At 35.6% G+C, this 23884-nt stretch overlaps 1 protein-coding gene across 1 annotated transcript; it reads right to left on the bottom strand.

Annotated features, from left to right (window-relative positions):
- Positions 1-6883: 6883 nt before the first annotated feature.
- LOC129939148 (uncharacterized) lies at positions 6884-8124 on the bottom strand. The gene is made up of 2 exons (XM_056047032.1): positions 7115-8124; positions 6884-7048 (listed from the first exon to the last, which is right to left on the bottom strand). Exons 1-2 carry the CDS (start codon positions 7298-7300, stop codon positions 6917-6919), a joined length of 318 nt encoding a protein of 105 aa, XP_055903007.1. The 5' UTR covers positions 7301-8124; the 3' UTR covers positions 6884-6916.
- Between the last annotated feature and the right edge of the window lie 15760 nt (positions 8125-23884).

Below are 23884 nucleotides of genomic sequence, written 5' to 3'. Positions count from 1 at the left end.
CAGTACAAACGCTAACAGAAGCAAACCAATTGTTTTTATTATCATTAGGATTCACATTGAAGAAAAGAAAATAATAAATTCAATTTAACAAAGTAAGATATGCTGAATATTTTTCAAGAACCAACATTTGATGATAGTATTTCAAAATACGAATATCATTCCTATTCCCCGTATTTAAACAACTTCGGTAAAAATGACATCATCCACATCTGTGTGCAACATCAAAATCTCAATATATTACCTTCGGAAAGTTACATTTATGTTGAGGGGACTGTATCGAAAAATGATGGATCGGAAGTCAAAAAGACACAACTTGTAAACAATTGTATAGCATTTCTCTTTGATGAGATCCGATATGAACTGAATGGTATTGAAATAGATAGTAATCGTAATGTTGGAATCACAACTTCTATAAAAAATTATATTTCTTTGAATCAAAATGAAAGTGTTATGTTGTATAATGGAGGTTGGTGTCCAAATTCTTCATTAAACTTAGATGGACCATATTTTAATTTTTGTTTGCCGCTAAACAAACTTTTGGGTTTTGCAGAGGATTTCAAAAAAATAATTCCTAATGCTCGACATGACTTAATTCTAACCCGTTCTCGTACTGATGAAAATTCACTAATAGCTGATGCAGATGAACAAGCGAAGATAACATTACTCAAAGTTCAATGGAAAGTTCCGCATGTTCACCTTACTGATTCTTTGAAATTGAACCTATTCAAGTCTATAAATGATAATGACACTATGAAAATTGCATTTCGTAATTGGGATTTATATGAATATCCTGTCCTACCTACAAGTGACCATCATATTTGGAATGTTAAGACCACTTCACAAGTTGAAAAGCCTAGATACATTATTGTTGCGTTACAAACTAACAAGAGAAATCAACTGAAAGAGAATCCTACCTATTTTGATCATTGTAACGTTACCAACGTAAAGGCATATTTAAATTCTGACGTTTATCCATACGAAGACCAAAATATATCATTTAAAAACAACAACTTTAGTATTATTTATCAGATGTACTGTGAGTTTAGAAAAAATTATTATAATTGTTCAGTTGCAGAGCCATTGCTAACAAGAACTCTCTTTAAATCACAAGCACCGATTTTTGTGATTGATTGTAGACATCAGAATGAAATAGTGAAAACTGGACCAGTTGATATTCGTTTGGAAATTAAAACAGCTAAAGAACTACCTCCAAATACATCAGCGTATTGCCTTATGCTGCATGATCGAATAATAAATTACAATCCTCTGAGTCAATTAGTATCTCGAAATATTTAAAGATTTAGTTCAATATAGCTTATAATCAAGAACACACGAACCCTAGCAATGGCATTCATCATTGACATTCAAGGTTTTAGAGGTCCCAATGACAAGTTGATAGTTAAGGAAATAGCTATTCTGCGTGGCTGTAGCCATCAGCACTTCATTATAACACCTCCGTTTGACTTTAAGCATTTACCAACAACATTAAAAAGACAAGCAAAATGGCTATATCAAAACCATCATGGTTTGCACTGGAATGGCGGATTCACCAAATATAATAAAGTGGAAGAATTTCTTCGAGATAATATTATAAATCACATTGTTTATGTAAAAGGCGATGAAAAATTAAAATGGATAAAGCGATTACTAAATGAAAACGTTGAAGTAATAAATGTTGAAAATATAAACTGCCCCAACTTCAAAGAACTGAAAAGACTTTTTCCAAGTGAGACAAGATGCTTATCACATAGCAAATGCTGTGCCCTGCAAAATGTATTTTTAATTAATAATTTTGTATGCAGCCAGAATCTAAAGTTTTCCTAAAAATGTAATGTGAAATAAAAAGCAACAATTTTTTTCTTTCAATGTTCTTTATTTTAAAAATTCCTTAAGCTTAACATTTTTTTGTTTTGTTTTTTCTTATATAAATAGGTTAATAAATAAAAATAATTTACTTAAAATTAACAATATTTCTTTTTTGTTTTTAATGTGTATTCATTTGATAATGACCCCATGCGTAGGTGCTTACTCCATCTTCCCTTATATATCTCTTATCATCAAGATGACTTAAAACAATCTTATTTAGCTGTTGTGTATAGATTTGGTGAGCAAAAGATCGAAAAACAAACATTTCACCATGAAAAATTCGTTTGTTATACAAACAATCCTTATAGCTGGCTAAATTTATATCATTCAATGCTATTTTCTTGACGCCTTTAGCTTTTTTTACTTCCGTTTCTTCAACAGAATAAGAATACATTTTCGATCTTAACCCAATAAATTCCTTCATTATCTTCCCAGAATTTTCATCTTTCATCATACCCAAGACTTTTTTATTTTTTATTGGAATATTATAGGGATTATCAACTGAGTATGCAGAAGTATCGAAATATGAATCAATATCATGTTGAATATCATTATAAAAATCGTGAGTTTTTATTGTATATATAAATGAATCTGTATCCATATAGTTTAATTTTAAACAATTACCATATTTGGGTTGCATATAGCTATAATGGAAGTCATACATTTTCCATTTAGAAAACTCTAACACACAAAATCCCAAGTACAACGGCTTATCGTAATAAGTATTAACTCTTTTCATTTGAATTGCCGTCATTTCATCAGTGAATTTAGTTAAACTATGGAAATTCGGTTTTGCTATTAAAGCTCTAGCTCCTAGACGTTTTTTGTGACTCCCCCAAGAGGTTACAATCTTAACATCTTTTCTTTTATCTACGTTTTCCATAGTTTTCCCAAAAACACTATTGTTCATTAACTTAAAGAAATTTTTCTCAAAATCGCTCGTAGCTAAGGTGCGATGTTGATTATTCAAATCAATATATTTTTGAAGCCACCTAGATTGTTTAAACTGTAAAACTCTATGTATACGAATGAGTTTTAACCCATTTTTAATACATTGTTGTAGATTTTTATAATGTATAACATAATTTTGTTTTGGAGTTAAATCTGCTATTAATTTCGAAAACTTTGATTGATTTACTTTTTTGTTTTGCACACAAAATGGTAAATCATTATGACATTCATGCAAGGAATCTGGGTATTCTAAGTCTACTTCATATATATACCCGACTTCCGAGTCATCTGAAATATTCATTAAATCAATGTTTTGAATATTATTAACCCATTTAATAGATGAATAAGGTAGAGGACAAGACATTGCCCACCCATATAAATTGTTGGCATCAACATACATCAAATACTGTGAATCTTTTGTTTCATCATAGTTTTGCATATATTTATTGTTGGCAACTGAGTGGCGATGTGAACATTGAGAGATGCCTCCTCTAATACCCTTCTTTATGAAATTATATATTTCAATGTCTTGAATAAGATCCAGCTTTATATGGGTTTTTCTAAGCATTGCATCCCAAGATAACCCTGGTGCTGTGTAATAATGACAGGGATCAAGTTCGTAAATACTTTTACAAATAATTTTAAAATTTTCAAATATGTCAGCTAGTAGAAGAACGTCAGTTTTTAAATATAACTCCATATAATCTGAAAGAGTCTGACATTTAAAAACTGTCCATACTTTTTTAGCATGATTGTATTCGCTATCGGAGCAAGCTTCACCAGTCAATTTATTTTTAAAACACTCTTGAGGAGGAAGGGTTTTTTCCTCTAAACTCTCCCATGTTTTTACATGATCATAGGGAAATACACCTTTCCTTGTCAGAAGCTTAAACTCTTCTTCAATTGGAAAATTAGATCTTATTAATTTAAAATCACTTGGTGTTAAGTCTTTTGTAAGGGAATCAATGCTAGAAGGCATAAAACGTAGAGAATCCAAAAATCTCAGTTCTATAGTTCTGTTATCAAACGTATGTAATGTCTTTGAAACAGAAATATAGCGCTCCTTATTAAGAGGAATGCAAGAAATATTTCCGTTGTATGAAGCAAGTTCTTTGATAAGTAAATGCGAATCATACCCGGTGAAATTATGGAACAATATTGGGAAAAATTTAGGTTTTTGGTAAATCAAATTACATTTATTATGCGCTGGGCCATTATATTTGCCTGTATAATGACAATGATCTGCAACTCGATCTGTTCCTAACTCTTTGTTGCAGATATGACATAATGGACAATTTCTTTGATATTCTAAATCAATTTCTGATAAAAGTAGCATGGGTTTAGAATTTCTTTTATGTAATTCATAGCAATCTTTTATCAGAGAACTAACAAAATCTTTTACACAATTGCTGCCTTTAAACATTTTAAATCTATTGAGAGAACTATCACAAGATTTTATAAAGTAAGCACCTGCGCATGGGATATGTTTTTGAATATTTAAACTACTACTAATACTACTACTACTACTAGCATTACCTGGGGATCCTACTTCCTCGAGGATGCATTCGAAATCTGCATATATTGTGAAAGGCACGTCCATCTTCCGCTCAAAATGTTCAAACGATACAGTCTTTTTATCGTCGTTGGGCATTTTTGTCACCATTTTACAGCAGTTGTCCTTGTGCGTCATCAGTTTTTCTTCAGATATAAATCTTAGCAAGCACGTGTTGCAAAACCAAGATTTTCCTCTGTAGTTTTTCGCCTGCGTTGAAACAAGTCTAAAAATAAAAAATTTTAAAGAAATTAGAAAAATGTATATGTTTTAATAATAGGTAATAATCAGATCTATAATTGCAATAAAGCTTACCTTGATATGCTTTTAATCCAGACAAAGTGCGAAATTCCCTCGTTTTGCAAGAGAATTAGATTGATGTGATTTCTCTTCTCCTGTGGTGTAATGTAATAGGGTCCTACTACTATCTTCTTCTCATCGTCAAATCCAAACACATTGATGCTTAAAGTAGGGTTTAGTGTTTCAAACTTAGAAATATCGCTAAGTCTTAAAGGAAATTGCAGATCAGCGAAATCAATTCTGATGTTATTTTTATAAATCGTTCGTGAACTGATATCTCGTATCTTGTATGTTTCAGGTTTATGGGTATTGTTCTTTCCTTTGCTAAAAAGTGCTGAGATGATGGCCCATTTGAAACAATACTCATCAGTGTTGTGAACGTTTATACAGGCTCTTTTTCTAGAAAGAAAACTAGGCAACGGTATATGTCTTGAACCTTTGATTGGTGTGTATTGATTTATGTTTATTTCCACGTGACATATCCGCAGCAAGGCCCATCCACTGTCTTTTTCTTGAAATTCTTGCATTTTCGTGTCAATTTCATCTATCATATTCCTATATGAAGAAATTATATCACTGCCTTCAAGTGCAATTTCCATTTTTGTGTTGAAACTTTTAAGACTTAGCTCCATTTCATCCTCCGACGTAAATTTAATATACTCAGCAAACAATTCTAAGTTGAACTTAACACTTTGCAACTTTTCCAGGTGATCTTTCAATTTTCCTAGAATTGCTGACTCTGCTTCATTGAGAAACTCAGGGGGACTTAGGTTTTCTTCACTCTTGTTTTTATAAATGAGAGTTTCTACTCTCCCATTGAAACAACTTTTCAGCACCAGGAAGTCATCAGAAAGGAGTTCTGCAACAAGTCGCTTATGGACATTTCGCCGTACATGGTTTGTCCAATCTCTTGCATTGATGTTCAGCTCACACACATCACAATATTTTATTGCAGACTTCTGAGTTTCTTCTGCGTTCGAAAACATGACCTCTATCAAACTGATGTGTTCAATACTTTTTAAGTGATTATCCCACTGACAAAATATAACATCTTTTTCGCAGATTTCGCAACGCGTTTTCGCTGGTCCAGCTTGAGTCGAGCAATCACCGTTTTGGAAGATTTCATGATCCAAAGAACTGTCTTCAAATAAAAGTTCTTGTTGCATTTTTAAATGTGCCTTGCTCTTCAAATGGTTATTCCATTGACATGGGATCACATTTTTATCACACACCACACATAATCTTTTTGCAGGGGCAGCTTCTTTCGAGCCATCCATTTTCTCAAATAATTGCTTAACCAATTCCGAATGAGTATTGGTTTTAGCATGATCAATCCACTGCCCCTTTTTAACACTTTTTTCACACACATAGCAAAAGTTTTTATTTTCACCGTTAACCGATTCCCTTAAAGACGTATGAATTTTCATATGTCTTTTCAAATTAAAATTTTTGGAAAACGATTTTCCGCAAACTTCACATAAAAACGACTTCATGATTGAATTGATTTTTGGGTCGTACCGGGGTGAGGTATTCTTTAAGAATAAGAATATTTTGAATATATCAGCTAGGTTTGTATATAGCTCAAACATCTTGAATATCAAAACCGAGTTAGTAGATAATCAGACTCCCTTTAGTAAGTAATCTACACCTCATAAATTTAGTATTTTATTATTTTCTAATGAATCTCTGACTATGTACTGTAGATAAGTATACATCATAATTTATTCATCTAGGATTTTCTGATGTTCATCATGCTTTAAAAATTGACACATATTACTTTTGGTAAAATATTTATATTTCTGATTTTCTAGTGGCCTCATAACTTAAAAAGTAAGTTTACATGATGATGGTATACGTGAAGATAGTTTATAATTTATTCTTTTTAAATTTACTGACCATCCTTTGACCCAATAAATTTAGTATCTATGATTTTTTAAGAAAAAATGCTATTAAGTTTGTATTTTATGGTTTTCTAGCTAGCAAACAGATTTTGAAACTGTAATATGCTTTTCTCGCCTTAATAACTTGTTACATGCCCAATATAAAAACCTTAAAAGTATATTTAAATACTATTGATTTTGTATGAATTCAGTTTAATTTATTTTCGCTGATTAACCAGAGGTAAACATGTTGAAACCTGTCAAACTCTCCCCCTCATAAAGTAAACACTTTTACGCAAATGAAATGAAAAGAGGCAATTAAAAACAAAATATGTATGCTCAGAACATGTAAGGTTTATTTAATAATTTACAGTTCTTCTTCAATTTTAATACTAGCAGTTCGTCCTAACGGACATAAATAGGTAAAGTTGAATGAACCTCGATTGATTTCGGTTATTGCAGCGTCTGACAATTTGTTGTATCGCATTGGGAAGAAAGTCTGAAAGAAAAAAGTCTTTAGTATTTACGTTTTTAAACGTTTTAAGAAATAAAAATGGAAAATTACCTGAAATTCGCCCAAATCAGCAACAATTCGTTCTCCAAATTTCGTAACACAACGTTTCAGTTTACCAATACGATATTTTTCATTTTGTTTTAATTCAATAACCTTTTTACAAGGCTTGAACAAAACTTCCTCTTCAACTTGTAAAAGTTCTTCTCTGAGATTCATCGTCGACGGTATGAGATACATCCTAAACTGAAACAGCTATTTATACAGAAATTTCTGAAAAAAATGTGGAAGGAATTTAGTTTTAATCACACCAAATTGGACAACGGAAATTTTTATGATAAGAAAAGTAAACCTAACCAACCCGCCAACATATCTCCTTGAAGATTTTAATGGTCAACCTATTAGTGGATGTTTTTACGAAAAAGAATTACAAAAGACTAAATACCCTCATATTTATCTCGTGGAAAAAGTACTTAAAAGTAATGGAGACAATGTATATGTTAAATGGCTCGGCTTCCCACCGACTAACAATTCATGGATTAATAAATCACAATTATTATAAACGACATAAAATATTTGTTTCCTTTCTATTATTTCTTAAATTGTTTTTCATAAATTACTATCAACCTTCAAACAACCAATGCATCTTAAAGTCAATGAACTCCCACTGATGTAATATGATCTCATTACCATACAAAACTCATATACCCATACTCTAATGAAATCTACCTACAAACCATACAAGAATCCCTTTTTTCTAGCATCCTACTGTACAGTGTACATACACCGCATCCTCCACGTCAATATTCAAGCTAAAAACATAAAAAAAATTTTGTAGGTACATCACTAACCGCAATTCACAGTCACGAAAACTAAATTCACACCAAAATTCACAATTTACAACAACAAAATACATTTTACCCAAATGCTCTATTCCTCAAGTCCGATATTTATACTACTGTATAGTTGTTGTAATTAACATGCATGAAATTTTCCCATCCCTATTCCCATGCCCAAAAAGTATATTCTTACAGTCCCAACAATAGTTTTCTACCAACACTTTTTTTTTTTTCCACACACAAGCACACACATGACACTCAATGCATACTGCCCATGATACTACACCAACGAGCCAGTGTCATAGCTGTCCTCCTTTAGGAGCAATTTTGATGCTCGGAGCACATTTTTTACACTAGGGAGGAGCATTTTATTCCTCAAGTCCGATATTTATACTACTAAATGAACGCAACAATGTCTTTCCACATTTAATTTTAATTAATAAAAATGATGCATTTTGCATCCACTTTCCCACTTGTGTTTTGTTTACAACTTTCGATTTGACACTTGTCATATTCCTTCTACACGAGGATGAGAGAGAGCGGGACGGCCATAGTCCTTCTGACCATGGTTCTCTCTGTCATTTTCGTGAGGAAAAAATACCAAGTCTCGTTTCAGGTTTCAAAAGAAGGATGGTTTCCATGGAAGTGAAACCAAACCAGATGGACGGTCTGGTTGATACGTAAAGTTTCATCAGAAGTTACTCCAACTGGAGAATGGCCCACGGCCCAACATAAATTCTTAAAATTGTAAATTTTGTAATCTTTTTGGTAAAATTCTTGTCTTTATATAGTTAATTTCTTTTGTTTCACGATTAATTGTAATCATTTTGAAAATAATGTAATACGGGACAAGTTTTATGGACCTATGGACGGTTAAGTTGCGGGCAACTTAACTCGGGGGTAGAGTAACAGATCTTAAAGTATAGTTATTTTTCCCTTCCTTCCGAGCGGTCTTAAAGTCAAAATTAAAGTTTAGTTGATTGCTTTAAAGGTTTTTCTCGATTTTTAATTTCTCGGTCTTTGTCCGATATCGAAAAAGAAAGTGGGGGTGGCTGAATGCAGCTCCTGGAATCGAAGTTACCTGGAAGTGAATCCAGCGGACGGCGAATTCCAGGATGACTTGCATTTAGCTGTGAGAGAAGAGCGAGTAAGCGGGATCGCGAGAATTTCATCACAAGTTGAGATCAACAAGCCGATCTCCGATTGGCTGTTGATGAAGTGATTGAAATCCGCCACTCCATATTGGCTGAAAGCTACAATGTCGGGAGATGGAAAGGAAGAGATAGGACAGATCTTGGAATCTGGCCGTCAATTCTTTTCGAGCTTTGAAACCGTGAAGATAACTTTCGGACTTAGACAGAAAAAAAAAAATTGAGAATAATCCAGAAAAATTAATAGTGTCGTTTTTAATAGAAAAAAAAAGGAAAAAGTGAAAAAGGAAAAAAAAAGGAAGGAAAGGAAAGGAGAAATATCTATTTGGGGTTCTGCAGAGAAAAAAAAAGATAAGTAAAATTTTGTTTATTTCCGTTTAACTTATTTTATTCCTTTTATCCCAATTTTAATTGTGGGAATTAAGACCTTAACGGTCCATAATCCATAAAACTTGTCGTTGTTTTTGAAAAGATCCTGAGTTTTTATCCTGCTTTTGCAAGGTTTCTCAGGCACATCGTATAAATAAAGTGTCCTAAAAGCTAACCATTTTGTTTTTTTTTCTTGGTTGTACTGTTTTATTGGTTCTTTTCTTCTCTTGGTTTGTGTTTAAAAAAAACAAAGGTTTGCAATTTCCTTTTCTTTTATTTCAGGAAAAAAAAAATTGCTGGGGCCCGTTTTCTTACGAAACGTAAGACCGCCCCTGTGGCAATTTATAATTAAAGTAATAATTTTGATATCAAAGTGATATCACATTTCCATGCAACTTTATCAATCGATTCATCGATTGATTGTTAATTGCTGAACCCACCCCTCACTGAGCTCGTCGTGGTGGCAGCACTTAATTTGCTGCTTGTTGCAATTTTGCCTCTTCGCTTATTCGCCGCTGTTGTTTGACAGTTCGGCATACTTTACTTCGTGTCATTGAATATTTCGCGCGGGTGATTTGGTTAATTTTAAATTCTTTTTCTTAAATAAATATTAAACAAAAAAAATAAATTGCAACAAATTGTCGCCCATAACGTGGGGCTTGTAAAAAGAAAATTGTTCCCTTTGAGTTGGAAATTTTGTGCTGTGTCGTGGTGTCTGTTTTTTTAGATAAGTTTGTGATTTCCTTGTTCTTTTATTTGCAATTGATACTGCAAATTTTTTTTCCTTTTTATACAGGATTTTTGGTGAAGATAAATTACGGAAAAACTTGTTTGACTGGGAGTGGAAGCAGCGGTGGAAATTGTGCAGTTGGTTGGAAAGGTTTTCGGTATTTTCATGAGTGAGTCTTTTTATATTTTCCTTGATAAAATTAAAAAAAAAATTAATTATATTTAACGTATATATATATACATTTACTATAATCGTGATAGTCGAGATTTGGGGGTACATTTTGAAGGTGACCTTCTACCTACCTATATACATATACATTCGTACATATGCAATTCAATTAGAATTTTTGCGTGTTAATAATTTCAAGTTTATTTTTTTTGACGGTTCTTCTCCTTTAGTGCGGTTTTGAATTTGTTTTAATTTTAATATATTTTATATTGGTGTTACCATATCAACTTTATTAGTCTTCTTAAAAAAATTAATTTTAAAATAATTTTCGGTGCTATTTGCCATACGGATTCTTTTTTGGTTTTCGTAAAATTTACTTGATTTCTATCGGTGTTACCACATTAACATTTATTTCGATTTCTTGAAATTAATTTTAAAATAATTTTTCTTTGCTGCTATTAGCATATTGATTTTTTTTATAGTTCCTCTTAAAATTTAGTGGATTTTTATTGGTGTTACCATACCAACTTTTTTTGTTTTCTTGAAATAAATGTTAATATAATTTTTTTTCTTCTGCTTTTATTACCATAATATTGATTTTTTTTACATACGTTTTTTTAAATTTTATTTGATCTTTCTTGGTGTTACCATATTAAGTTTTATTTCGTTTCTTTAAATTAATTTTAAAAAAGAATTGGTTTTGCTATTGTTACCATATTGATTTCATTTTGGGTTTTATTAAAATTTTGCTTGATCTTGTAGTGGTGTGACCATTTTAATTTTTTTATTCCTTTAAATTAATTTCAATATTACCTTTTTTGGTGTTACCATATTACTTTTGTTGGATATCCGAACATTTATTTGAATTTACTCTATTGGTGTTACCATATTGTTTTTTTTCTAGTGCTAATTGTGTAGGGTTTTCTCCTGAAGATTTATTTTGTTTTAAACATCGATCGTTTTATTATTTTGATTGGGCATAATAGTCGTCGTGACTTTTTGTTATCAACGGTCTTAAATTAAAAAATTGTTTTTGTAGTTTTCTTTATACTTTCTTGGTCAGGATGGACATTAATAGGCTTTCTAAAGAAGAACTCGTTTATGAGTTGCGGGCTAGGGGCCTGAAGGAAGGGTCTAAGGTGGATGAGATGAGGATGACTCTCAGGGCTAGTCGTATGCTGGAACGGACTGGTTCAATTTCTTCGGATAGTCCCCACTATCCATATTCATTTGAAGAGGATTCAAAGGCGGTTAGGGCGAAAGTTTTGGAAATTAGGGATTTGCTTCCGAATGTATCGAAAAATCCGAAGTCGTCGGATTATCAGAAAGTGTTGACCAAAATTGAGTGGTCGTTGGGTAGGATTTCTAGGTCTAAGGCCGAATCTTCGGATGAGGTTAACGAGGTAGCTGATTTAAGGGGGGAAATTTTGCTTTTGATGGCGAAATTGTCCGAGGTAGAGGAGGTGATGGAACCTCCTAAAAATTTTAATAATAATAACGATAATAATAATCAATCAACAATGTCGACAGCAGATTTGGAAGCGCCAGCTGCGTCAGTCGGCCAACGAACGAGCTCTAGTGGGTTCCAAATACAGGGTGATTCACCCCGTGACCGGAACCCCGAGCGACCATACAAGTGGAACGTGCAGTTTTCTGGTGAACGGTGTGGTTCATCAGTGAACTCTTTTATTGAAAGAATCGAAGAATTGAGGGAGGCTCGCGGTGTTTCGGAAGAAGCAATTTACAGCTCAGCGGTGGATTTGTTTACTGGGAAGGCACTCCTCTGGTTTAGGGCGATTAGGGACACGGCTTCAACATGGAAAGAGTTGGTTAGGGAATTGAAGTTGGAGTTTTTGCCCTCCAACTATGATGATCTCTTTTTGGATGAGGTCAGGCGTCGAACCCAGGGTAAGGAAGAGTCAATAGGCATGTACGTTGCGCTCATGCAGACTCTTTTCAAACGTTTTTCGGAGCCTCTGAGTGAGAATAGAAAGTTGGCTATTCTCATGAAGAATATCGCTCCATTTTACCAGACACAGCTAGGTTTAGCTGACATTAAGTCAGTCAACGATTTGGTGGCCTTGGGCAGAAGGCTGGAAACCATTAGGGCAAATGTCGAGTCGTTCGTTCCTCCACCCTCTTATCGCAACAGGTCGGCTTTGGAGCCGGATGTTGCTTATATCGCCTCGGTATCGGATACTCGAGTTGCGGTTAATCCTGATCCCCCTCCGAATAGAAACAATCGTTGTTTTAAGTGTAACCGGGAAGGCCATTTCGCTAATTCCTGTTCCGCTCCTAGGCGCTGTTTTGGTTGTGGTACTGTAGGGACCACAAGACAAAATTGTAGACGCTGCTCGTCGGAAACGGGCAACGGACTCTTGGGCCAGCAGGACAAGAGCGCCGGCGTCAGAGTTAGGAAGGTTGCCTGCTGGCGACCAGTTGGCTTACAAAGTTAGGTTAGGTTTCACGTTAGATTCAAGCGGTACAGATAGACGTCCGTTTTTAGGAGTTAATATTTATGGTTTTAGGTTTTTAGGATTACTAGATTCTGGAGCATCGCGAACGATTATTTGTAGGGACGCATGGCATGTTTTAAAAGATTTAGGATAACAATTAGATGGTTCAAACATTAGGGAAGTTCATTTAGCAGATGGTGCAGGTATAGGAGTTTTAGGAATAGTTAAAATACCCATTGTTGTAGAGAGTAGGTCAATTTTGATTGAATGCTTAGTCATTCCCAACCTACCACATGCTTTGATTTTGGGTGCCGATTTTTGGGCATTATCGGGTATAGTCCCGGATTTACGTTCAAACATGTGGAGTTTTTCGAACCAGGAGATAGTGGCTTCGATAGATACTACGTCTATCACAGAGGAGTCTGAATTAGACGAGGATCAGAAAGGGAAACTTAAACATTTAGTCGAGAATGCTTTCGAGAATATGCCAGAGGGATTAGGGGTAACAACAATGGTAGAACATGTCATTAAAACTTCGTCTGAGCCGATTAAACAAAGGTATTATCCGGTTTCACCGGCAATGCAGGAACATATAGAAAGATCACTTCAGGAGATGTTGGAAGAGGACGTCATTGAGAAATCAAATAGTCCATGGGCTTCCCCAATTGTTCTCATTAGGAAAAAGGATGATAGTTTTAGGTTTTGTGTCGACTTTAGGAAGGTTAACCAGGTGACAGACAGGGATGCGTATCCGTTGCCGATAATTTCGGCTATTTTAGATAAACTTAGGAATGCCAAATTTTTAACATCATTGGACATTAAGTCCGCTTACTGGCAAATTCCAATGGCAATGGAATCGCGGAAATACACTGCCTTTACGGTACCTGGTAGGGGTCTTTTTCAATTCAAAAGAATGCCTTTTGGATTACACAATGCGCCTGCAACATGGCAGCGTTTCATCGATAGTGTGTTAGGGCCTGAGTTGGAGCCATTCGTTTTCGTGTATCTGGATGATATCATTATCGTCACAGGTACATTTGAAAAACATTTAGAGATTTTAGGTGAGGTTCTTAGGAGATTACGAGAGGCGGGGCTGAAAGTAGGCCGCGACAAATGTAATTTTTGTAGACCTTCTCTTAAATTCTTAGGTTATATAGTCGACAAAAACGGGTTACACGTAGACCCGGAAAAAGTTGATGGTATGATCAAAATACCAGCACCTAAAAATGTAAAACAAGTTAGGAGTTTCATAGGGACAGTTTCATGGTACAGACGCTTCGTACCGAATTTCGCAACACTAGTTAGGCCTTTAACAGATTTGTTGAAAAAGAGTAGGAAATTCGTTTGGTCACAGGAATGTGAAGATAGTTTTCGTCAAGCAAAGGAATGCTTAATCACGGCTCCAATTTTGACATGTCCAGATTTCAAGCTTCCATTTGTCGTTCAGACAGATGCATCCGACTACGGCATCGGGGCCGTACTCACCCAAACATTTGAAGAGGGGGAAAAAGTAATTTGTTACTTAAGTAGGTCACTCAATAGAAGTGAAAGAAATTATTCCACTACGGAAAAGGAATGTTTGGCAGTTTTATGGGCAGTCGAGAAGTTACGACCTTATATCGAAGGAGTTCGGTTTACGGTCGTAACGGATCACTATTCTTTGATTTGGTTGAGCAATCTCAAAGATCCACAAGGTAGACTTGCACGTTGGGCAGTTCGGCTCCAACAGTTTGATTTTGAAATCATTCGTAGGAAAGGGAAAGAACATGTAGTACCAGACATGTTATCTCGGGGAGTTCCAGAGTTAGCTGGGATTTCAGATGAGGATAAGGACCCTTGGGTGGCTAAGATGGTTTCGTCAGTTGAGTCTAATCCGTTAGCTTTTCCGAATTGGAGAGTAGACAATGGCAGGTTATACAAATTTGTAAAGTCAAATCATGTGATCGTGCACGACAATAACGAAGAGTGGAAGTTAGTAGTCGGAAAGAAAGATAGGTTAGGAGTGTTGAAAGAGTGTCACGATAGTCCACTAGCGGGACACATGGGGGTTAGAAAAACGTTCGCGAGAGTAGGAGCTAAATATTATTGGCCTAAGATGAGAGTAGACGTCACCAAATATGTTAGGAAATGTAGTATATGCCAATAAGTGAAACCGATCAATGACAAGCCAGCCGGTCTTATGACTGAGAGAGTAGGAGCATCATCTCCTTGGGAGATGATTAGCGTAGATTTAGTAGGGCCCTTACCTAAGTCCAACAGAGGATTTATGTATATTTTAACAGTAGTAGATTATCTTACCAAATTTCCCTTATTGTTTCCACTTAGGACAGCCACCGCAAAGGCGGTATGTAAAGAGTTAGAAGATAATGTTTTCCTGTTATTTGGAGTTCCTAAAATTGTCATTTGTGACAATGGTCCGCAGTTTAAAAGTAGGGAGTTAAGGATACTTTGTGAAGGTTACTCTTCAAAAATTAGGTTTACTCCGCATTATCACCCACAGGCTAATCCTGCCGAAAGGATTAATCAAATTATTAAAACAACATTAAGAGCGTATGTTTCAGAGAATCACCGAGTCTGGGATTCTCAGTTAGCTAAGGTAGCTTGTGCTATACGCACTTCCCAACATGAAGTTCTAGGTGTTAGTCCGTACTATGCGAACTTTGGGAAAGAGATGTCAACGAGTGGGAATTACGAAGGTATTAGGAGTGAGAGTATTGAAGGGAATAGGAGAGTCGAAGGAGGAACCATTGAAGAACGGTTCAAGAAATTGAGAATAGAGATAGCTGCAAAATTAAAAGTAGCGGTTAAGAAATCCGCCGAGACATACAATCTCAGGAGGAGAGATACTCAATATCTCCCGAATGACCTCGTATGGCGAAGAAATTTTGTGTTGTCCGATGCTGCAAATTACTACGCAGCTAAATTGGCACCAAAGTTTGTCGGCCCTTTTAAAATATCTAGAAAGTTATCTCCCTGGACTTATGTTCTGGTAGATGACACCGGTAAAGATCGTGGCACTTGGCACATTAAAGATCTGAAGCCGTTTACGTCGTTGTTGGAGAATGAATGAATATTGGAAGTCCCTTTGTAAGTAGTCTTTCCATCTCGTGATGTTTAAACGAAGAGTTTTTTTTTGTAATCTTGTTTGTGTTATGAACAAACACCTTTTCAAGGAAGAAAGGGTGGGATTTGTTGCGTTATAAATGAACGCAACAATGTCTTTCCACATTTAATTTTAATTAATAAAAATGATGCATTTTGCATCCACTTTCCCACTTGTGTTTTGTTTACAACTTTCGATTTGACACTTGTCATATTCCTTCTACACGAGGATGAGAGAGAGCGGGACGGCCATAGTCCTTCTGACCATGGTTCTCTCTGTCATTTTCGTGAGGAAAAAATACCAAGTCTCGTTTCAGGTTTCAAAAGAAGGATGGTTTCCATGGAAGTGAAACCAAACCAGATGGACGGTCTGGTTGATACGTAAAGTTTCATCAGAAGTTACTCCAACTGGAGAATGGCCCACGGCCCAACATAAATTCTTAAAATTGTAAATTTTGTAATCTTTTTGGTAAAATTCTTGTCTTTATATAGTTAATTTCTTTTGTTTCACGATTAATTGTAATCATTTTGAAAATAATGTAATACGGGACAAGTTTTATGGACCTATGGACGGTTAAGTTGCGGGCAACTTAACTCGGGGGTAGAGTAACAGATCTTAAAGTATAGTTATTTTTCCCTTCCTTCCGAGCGGTCTTAAAGTCAAAATTAAAGTTTAGTTGATTGCTTTAAAGGTTTTTCTCGATTTTTAATTTCTCGGTCTTTGTCCGATATCGAAAAAGAAAGTGGGGGTGGCTGAATGCAGCTCCTGGAATCGAAGTTACCTGGAAGTGAATCCAGCGGAAGGCGAATTCCAGGATGACTTGCATTTAGCTGTGAGAGAAGAGCGAGTAAGCGGGATCGCGAGAATTTCATCACAAGTTGAGATCAACAAGCCGATCTCCGATTGGCTGTTGATGAAGTGATTGAAATCCGCCACTCCATATTGGCTGAAAGCTACAATGTCGGGAGATGGAAAGGAAGAGATAGGACAGATCTTGGAATCTGGCCGTCAATTCTTTTCGAGCTTTGAAACCGTGAAGATAACTTTCGGACTTAGACAGAAAAAAAAAAATTGAGAATAATCCAGAAAAATTAATAGTGTCGTTTTTAATAGAAAAAAAAAGGAAAAAGTGAAAAAGGAAAAAAAAAGGAAGGAAAGGAAAGGAGAAATATCTATTTGGGGTTCTGCAGAGAAAAAAAAAGATAAGTAAAATTTTGTTTATTTCCGTTTAACTTATTTTATTCCTTTTATCCCAATTTTAATTGTGGGAATTAAGACCTTAACGGTCCATAATCCATAAAACTTGTCGTTGTTTTTGAAAAGATCCTGAGTTTTTATCCTGCTTTTGCAAGGTTTCTCAGGCACATCGTATAAATAAAGTGTCCTAAAAGCTAACCATTTTGTTTTTTTTTCTTGGTTGTACTGTTTTATTGGTTCTTTTCTTCTCTTGGTTTGTGTTTAAAAAAAACAAAGGTTTGCAATTTCCTTTTCTTTTATTTCAGGAAAAAAAAAATTGCTGGGGCCCGTTTTCTTACGAAACGTAAGACCGCCCCTGTGGCAATTTATAATTAAAGTAATAATTTTGATATCAAAGTGATATCACATTTCCATGCAACTTTATCAATCGATTCATCGATTGATTGTTAATTGCTGAACCCACCCCTCACTGAGCTCGTCGTGGTGGCAGCACTTAATTTGCTGCTTGTTGCAATTTTGCCTCTTCGCTTATTCGCCGCTGTTGTTTGACAGTTCGGCATAATTTATTTCTCATTCTTTAATATTTCGCGCGGGTGTTTTGATTCTAGTTTAATTTCTTTTTTTTTATTAATTATAAGGCAAAATAAATTGCAACAACATTTAGTTTTTGGAGTGGAGTGGACATAATCAGAATCTAATTTGTAATTTTTATGATAAAAATGCGCAGAAAATGAAAAACCGGTTTTTATAAAATTCGCTTTGGCTTAGTATTTTAAAAATTTTAAAAATACTTGCGTCTTAAAAACGAAAACTTGTACCGGGTTATTCATTTTGCGGTTTTAATAGTAATCGTAAATAGAACACATATAAAATATTTTATTCATGATATTTCTTTTTTATTATAAAGTTTGACATTATGTGTGAAACACTACATCATTTTAAGGACCACCACGTGAATTGTTGCAACAATCGAATCTTTTGATGTAATATTTATCTGCATAAACACTGTCTTTCACGTAGCCCCATAAAAAAATATCGCCAAGACGAGAAATTACGCGACCAGGAAATGTCTCTTGCAATAAAGCCATATTCGCTCGAGTTGTGTGGCATGTGGTTCCGTCTCGTAGAAACCACATATTCTCCAAGTTCTTTAAAAGTGCACAAAAAAGTCGGTTATTATGTGGTCATAACGCTTCGAATTGACAGTCTATTCATCGTCGTTTTCGAAGAAGTAAGGTCCAATCACACCTCTGGACCAAAGAGCGCACCAAACAGTGACTTTTTGTGGATGTATTGGCCTCTATTCAGTTACTTGATGAATCTCAGAACTCCAAATACGACACTGTAGTTTATTAACATACCCACCGAGTGCGAAATCTATTTCGTCGCTGAAAAAAATTTTGTTTGAAAAATCGCCGTTCACCGCATTTTTTTAAAGCACCCTTTCCCGTATCTACGACGTGCTCGCAAGCTCATCGCGACATTGCTGGACCAATTTAGATGAGGATGTGGCTGAGTTAATGGCTTTGACAGCTGCCTGATTGTCTCTAAAGATAGCCGCATTTCGGTTTTGGTTTGGGATTTGTTTAAGTATCTTACATGCCTCCCTTATTGCCAGCAGTTGAGCCTGAAAAACGCTAGCAAAGTCAGGAAGCCTAAAGGATTTGGCTACATTTAGGGACTCAGAAAAGATCCCAGAACCAACTCCGCACTCCATTTTTGAGCCGTCAGTAAAGGTGGTTGTGTCGAAACCTATCGACACGATGTCATCCTCTCAATCTTCTCTCGATGGGAAAATAGCCTTAAAACCATTACTAAGGCCCAGAGTAGGAGTGCAGTAGTCAGTGTCTACCGAGATAATATCTGAGGGAATCAATTTCGTTGTGTTGCTGTGACCATAAGGTTTTGACAACCAGCTGTTTGATTCCTTCAGCCTAAAATCGATGCAGGAAACTATGTATTTAATAAAAAGGTCGATTGGTAGAAGATCCAAAATAACGTTTAAGGCGTCCGTTGGGCAAGTGCGCATGGCCCCCGGGTGCCCACGCAAGCTGTTCTCTGAACCTTCTTTAGCTCATCAATATTGTAGGCTTTGCTAAGAACCATATGTTAAGATTGGGCGTACAACGGCTGTGTACTGTACGTCCATAAAATCATATTCGACTGAAGTCCTCACTTTTTGCCGAAAGTTTTGCTGCAGGCGTAGAAGGCAACACAGGCCTTCTTAACCCGTACTTCAATATTTAGTTTCCAGTTTAGTTTAGGGTCGAGTATAACTTCCAAATATTTTGCACTGGAAGACAATGATAGGATTTGACCGTTGAGTCGAGGTAGCGTAAAAGGCGGTACTTTAATTTTGGTGTTAAAGAGCAACAGTTCAGTTTTACTTTGGTTAACTCCTAGTCCACAACTCGTGGCCCAGCTGCTAACTTTCTTCAAAGCTGACTCCGTGATTTCACTAATCACAGATGTGTACTTTCCTGACACCAATAGCACCAAATCATCCGCATAGGCTTCCGCCTTTACTCCACATCTCTCTAATTTAACGAGAATTGTATCCATGACCAGAAGCCATAGAAGAGGCGAAAGGACACCACCCTGGGGTGTTCCCCTACTCACGTGTTTTGTTGCGATTGTATTGCCTAGAGAGGCTCGAATCTTCCTACCACTGAGCATGGCAATAATCCATTCTCGAATGAAGTCTTCTACACCGAACTTAACGAGCGATTCTTCTATGGATTCTGTAAGGACGTTGTTAAAAGCATCTTCTATGTCTAGGAAGGTGGCAAGAGTAAATTCTTTATAATGGATTGTTTGTTCTACAGTACGCACTACCTCATGTGGGGCAGTCTCCGTAGATTGGCCCTTAAGATAAGCATGCTGAGAGCTTTCGAGAGGTCGTCCAACTAGGATTTCTCTAATATGCTAATCAAAAATGCGCTCCAAGGTTTAAGCACAAAAGATGTGAAGGTTATTGGTCTGAAATCCTTCGCGGATTCGTGACCTCGCCTACCCACTTTCGGGATAAAAACTACTTTGACCTGTCTCCACGACATGGGCACATATTTCAGAAGGGGCATCCTTAAAAAATTTGTTCCAGCCATGGAGCTGCCACATCATGCAACTTTTGAAGCATAACTGGCAGTATGCCATCCATGCCTGGGGATTTATATGGAGAAAAAGTATTGATGGCCCACAAAATATTTTCTCTGGTTATAACGGAATTGACTAGTTCCACATGAGCTACGTTTAGCTCTGTCTTTTCAAGAGATTCGGGGTTATCACTGTCGCAGCCTGGAAAGTGCGTCTTCATCAGTAGCTCAAGAGATTCGGCTGGAGAGGCTATCCAGGTTCCATCAGGCTTTTTTAGAAATGAAGGATTACAATGTTCCTTCGATAAAACTTTGCTGAGCCTTGCAGAATCCCTTATGTCTTCGATTGATTGACAGTATTCTCTTCAGCCTTGTTTTTTGGCTGATGACAGACAGGGCTTGCTTGTAAATTTTAAGAGAGTCTTTATACGGTTGGTAAAACTTATCTTTGTTTCAGATATTGAAAATTGTCCTCGTCATTTTCCTAACACTGGACAGTTCTTCATTCCAACAAGAAGGAAGGGTTTTACGGCTATATTTAACTTTGCAAGAGATTCTTAAAGCTTTACTTATAGAAGTTTCAAAGGCTTTCACCTTTGATTCAAGGTCTGCTATAGATTCAGTGAGATTCTTTAAGTTGCTTAGTTTGGAATTAGCAATTTGACTGAATTTCGTCCAGTCAGTTCTTTTGTTATTTTTGTAAGGTGGAGGGTTTTTCGACTCGAAATTAATTTGAAAAAGAATCCACTTGTGATCCGAAAACGAATTCAAAGGGGAAACTCTCCAATTCTCCACTAATAAATTACGGTTGTTTACTAAAGTAACATCAAGCACAACCTCCCATACATCATAATTTTCCGAGCTCGGAAAGACGAAAGTGGGAGCATTGCCTCTGTTGCAAATGGTCATATTATTTTTAATAATAAAATCAAAAAGCGACTCACCTCGTTCATTGATCTCAGAACTTCCCCAAAGGGTATGCCGAGCATACCATACCAACATGGGAAGTAAATAAAAAAAAAAAACGTCTAAACGTCAGTGGTTGCACTGCTTCTTATTATTAGTCGTGTTTTTATAGGCTCTATATTTTCCTTTTTTTTCTTATATAAATCGTGTTTAGATATTTATAGTGGTTTTAAATTTCTCTGAATAAGTGAACTTAATTTTGTTTTATTCATTAATTTTATCAAATATTGTGTTATATTAGCATTTTAATCAATTTCAATTTTCTTGAATTTTGTGTTATTTTGTTTAAAACTAAAGTTCTCCCCGGTAAGGTGTTCAGTATTTTTGTTTTTTCCAAAGTGTTCCCTTGTCCATGTGTGAGTGCTTTTTGTTTTCAATTATTTTATATTTGATTTTCCCCTACTTTCTTTGTTTGACTAGATTGATTCCACCTTATTAGTTTAATATCATTATATTTTTGTCAACTGATTTTAAGGGCCTTGCGTAGGCCAGTCTGGACCCAGTTACTACGCCAGAAGATATAACTTCCCACTTAGTATCTACCAAGAGCATACCTTCCAGCTCATCTATCAGGTGTACTAAGATCAGTAAACCAAAAAGCTTTGTTTCCTCTTTTAAATTAATAACGAATCCCACTTACTTTGACTCTATTTGCAACCCAAATATATGGCCCGAAGAGACTTTAGTCAAAGAATTTACTCAAATTCAAAAACAGGGTGTTTCTTTGAAAAACAAATCAAAAAACTTAACAGGCTTACGCTCTTCTACCAAAACGTAAGGGGACTTCGTAGCAAGACTACTGACATTTTTCTTAACTCCCAATCATTTCCACACGACGTATTCGTTTTGACAGAAACGTGGCTTAATTCAAGCTTTTCCGACACAGAACTTTTTAGTCAAGAGTTCGAAGTTTACAGAAAAGATCGTCATGTTGGTAATGCAAAGGATTTAGGTGCAGGTGTTCTCATAGCGGTAAAAAATACATATTTCTCTTCTTCTGTATCTTTTCCATTTGTATTATCAATTGAACTGGTATGTGTAAAGATAATGGTACAGACTAAGACTTTTTTCATTTTAAACGTTTACATTCCTCCAAAAAGTTTGGAGTCTGTTTATAACGATCTCTCCTTGGCATTAGACTATCTTATAAATTTGTCCAGCTCTGACACCAATATCTTACTTTTAGGTGATTTTAATTTACCACACATTGACTGGATTCCATCCGTAGACGAATCCTGCCTTGAAGCCTCTCCTTCTTCTTCACAAATGGAACTATCTCTTCTCGATAAAGTCCTTCTTACTGACTTACAGCAAACAAGCTGTATTAAAAACTCAAAAAATCGAATTCTCGATTTAGTCTTTTCTTCTGACGCTATTAGTACTCTTGTTCTAGAGTCTAGATCAGGAATTACTAATATTGACAAATATCACCCCCCTTTGGACATTTTTTTTGACTTAAGTAATCACCTTACTAATCACAGTAATTCTTTTGATTGCTTATATAATTTTGATTTCAGAAGAGCCAATTTCCAGCAGTTGTCTGAAGATTTAACCATTTCTGGAATTGCTGATACACTAGCATTTTCTAACATTGACGAAGCAGTTTCAACTTTTTATAGGATCCTTAGTTGTTGTTTTGAAAAAAATGTACCGATAAAGAAATCAAGAAATACAAACTTTAGCCATCCTTGGTACACGAAAGAATTGCGTTTACTGCGTAACAAAAGAAATAAGGCATTTTATGTTGAACTCTTTAACCAATTTAAATCTCTTTCTAATTATTTATATGCTTGTTATGTTACTGATATGGGCACCTCTTTGAAAGAGAATCCTAAAAAATTTTGGAATTTTGTAAACTCAAAGAAAAAATCAGATGGCTTTCCAGTTATCTTCAATTACAAGCACCTTTCGTTAGATAAAACTTTTGATATCTGTAACGCTTTCGCGACGAATTTCCGTGAGTCATTTGTTAATAGCCCTCAAGAAGTTGATGAAGTATATTTTCATAATAATCACACTTTTTCGCAAACTAGCTGAAGCCACATACCTGTGCTACAGAGTACGGTCCTTGATCTTTTATCTACGTTGAATGATGACTGCTCAGCCGGTCCTGATGGTATTCCCCCGATAGTACTAAAAAAGTGTAGTAATGTTTTAGTTGAACCCCTTACGTTTTTATTCAAACTTTCCCTAAAAACAGGCAAATTTCCCAGTATATGGAAGAAGTCATTTCTTACACCAATTTTCAAGAAAGGTAACAAGTCAGATATAAGCAACTACAGGCCCATTGCAAAGCTTCCTTGCATTCCTAAAGTATTTGAACAAGTTGTTTGTGAAAGCGTAGCATATTTTAGTAAAAATATCATTTGCGAACAGCAACATGGTTTTGTGAAAAAAAGATCAACCGTTACTAATCTCCTCACATTCTCAAACATATGTTCAAACGCTTTAGAACAAGGTTATGAAGTTGACTGTGTATACACTGACTTTTCTAAAGCTTTTGACCAACTAAGCCACGAAATTATTTTATTTAAACTTAAGGCTCTTGGTTTTCCACCATTTTTCTTAGCTTGGATTAAGTCATACCTTGAAAACAGATCCTACGAGGTAAAATTTAGAAATTGTCATTCTGAACCTTTTGTTGCTCAATCTGGTGTTCCCCAGGGAAGCCATCTTGGCCCTTTTCTGTTCATCCTGTCTATTAACGATGTATCGTCATGTCTACGCTCAAGTGAACTTCTTATTTTTGCTGA

This window comes from Eupeodes corollae, chromosome 1 (assembly GCF_945859685.1).
Source record: "Eupeodes corollae chromosome 1, idEupCoro1.1, whole genome shotgun sequence".
In the NCBI taxonomy this organism is placed as follows: Eukaryota; Metazoa; Arthropoda; class Insecta; order Diptera; family Syrphidae; genus Eupeodes; species Eupeodes corollae.
This window is presented reverse-complemented; position numbering and strand designations above follow the sequence as displayed.

What these genes read in the sequence shown, in the direction of transcription:
- LOC129939148 (XM_056047032.1), bottom strand. Translation starts at nt 7,300, where the DNA reads ATGTATCTCATACCGTCGACGATGAATCTCAGAGAAGAACTTTTACAA. An exon ending in CTGATTTGGGCGAATTTCAG is followed by an intron (nt 7,049 to 7,114) that starts GTAATTTTCCAT and finishes TTTTTCTTTCAG; the next exon opens with ACTTTCTTCCCAATGCGATA.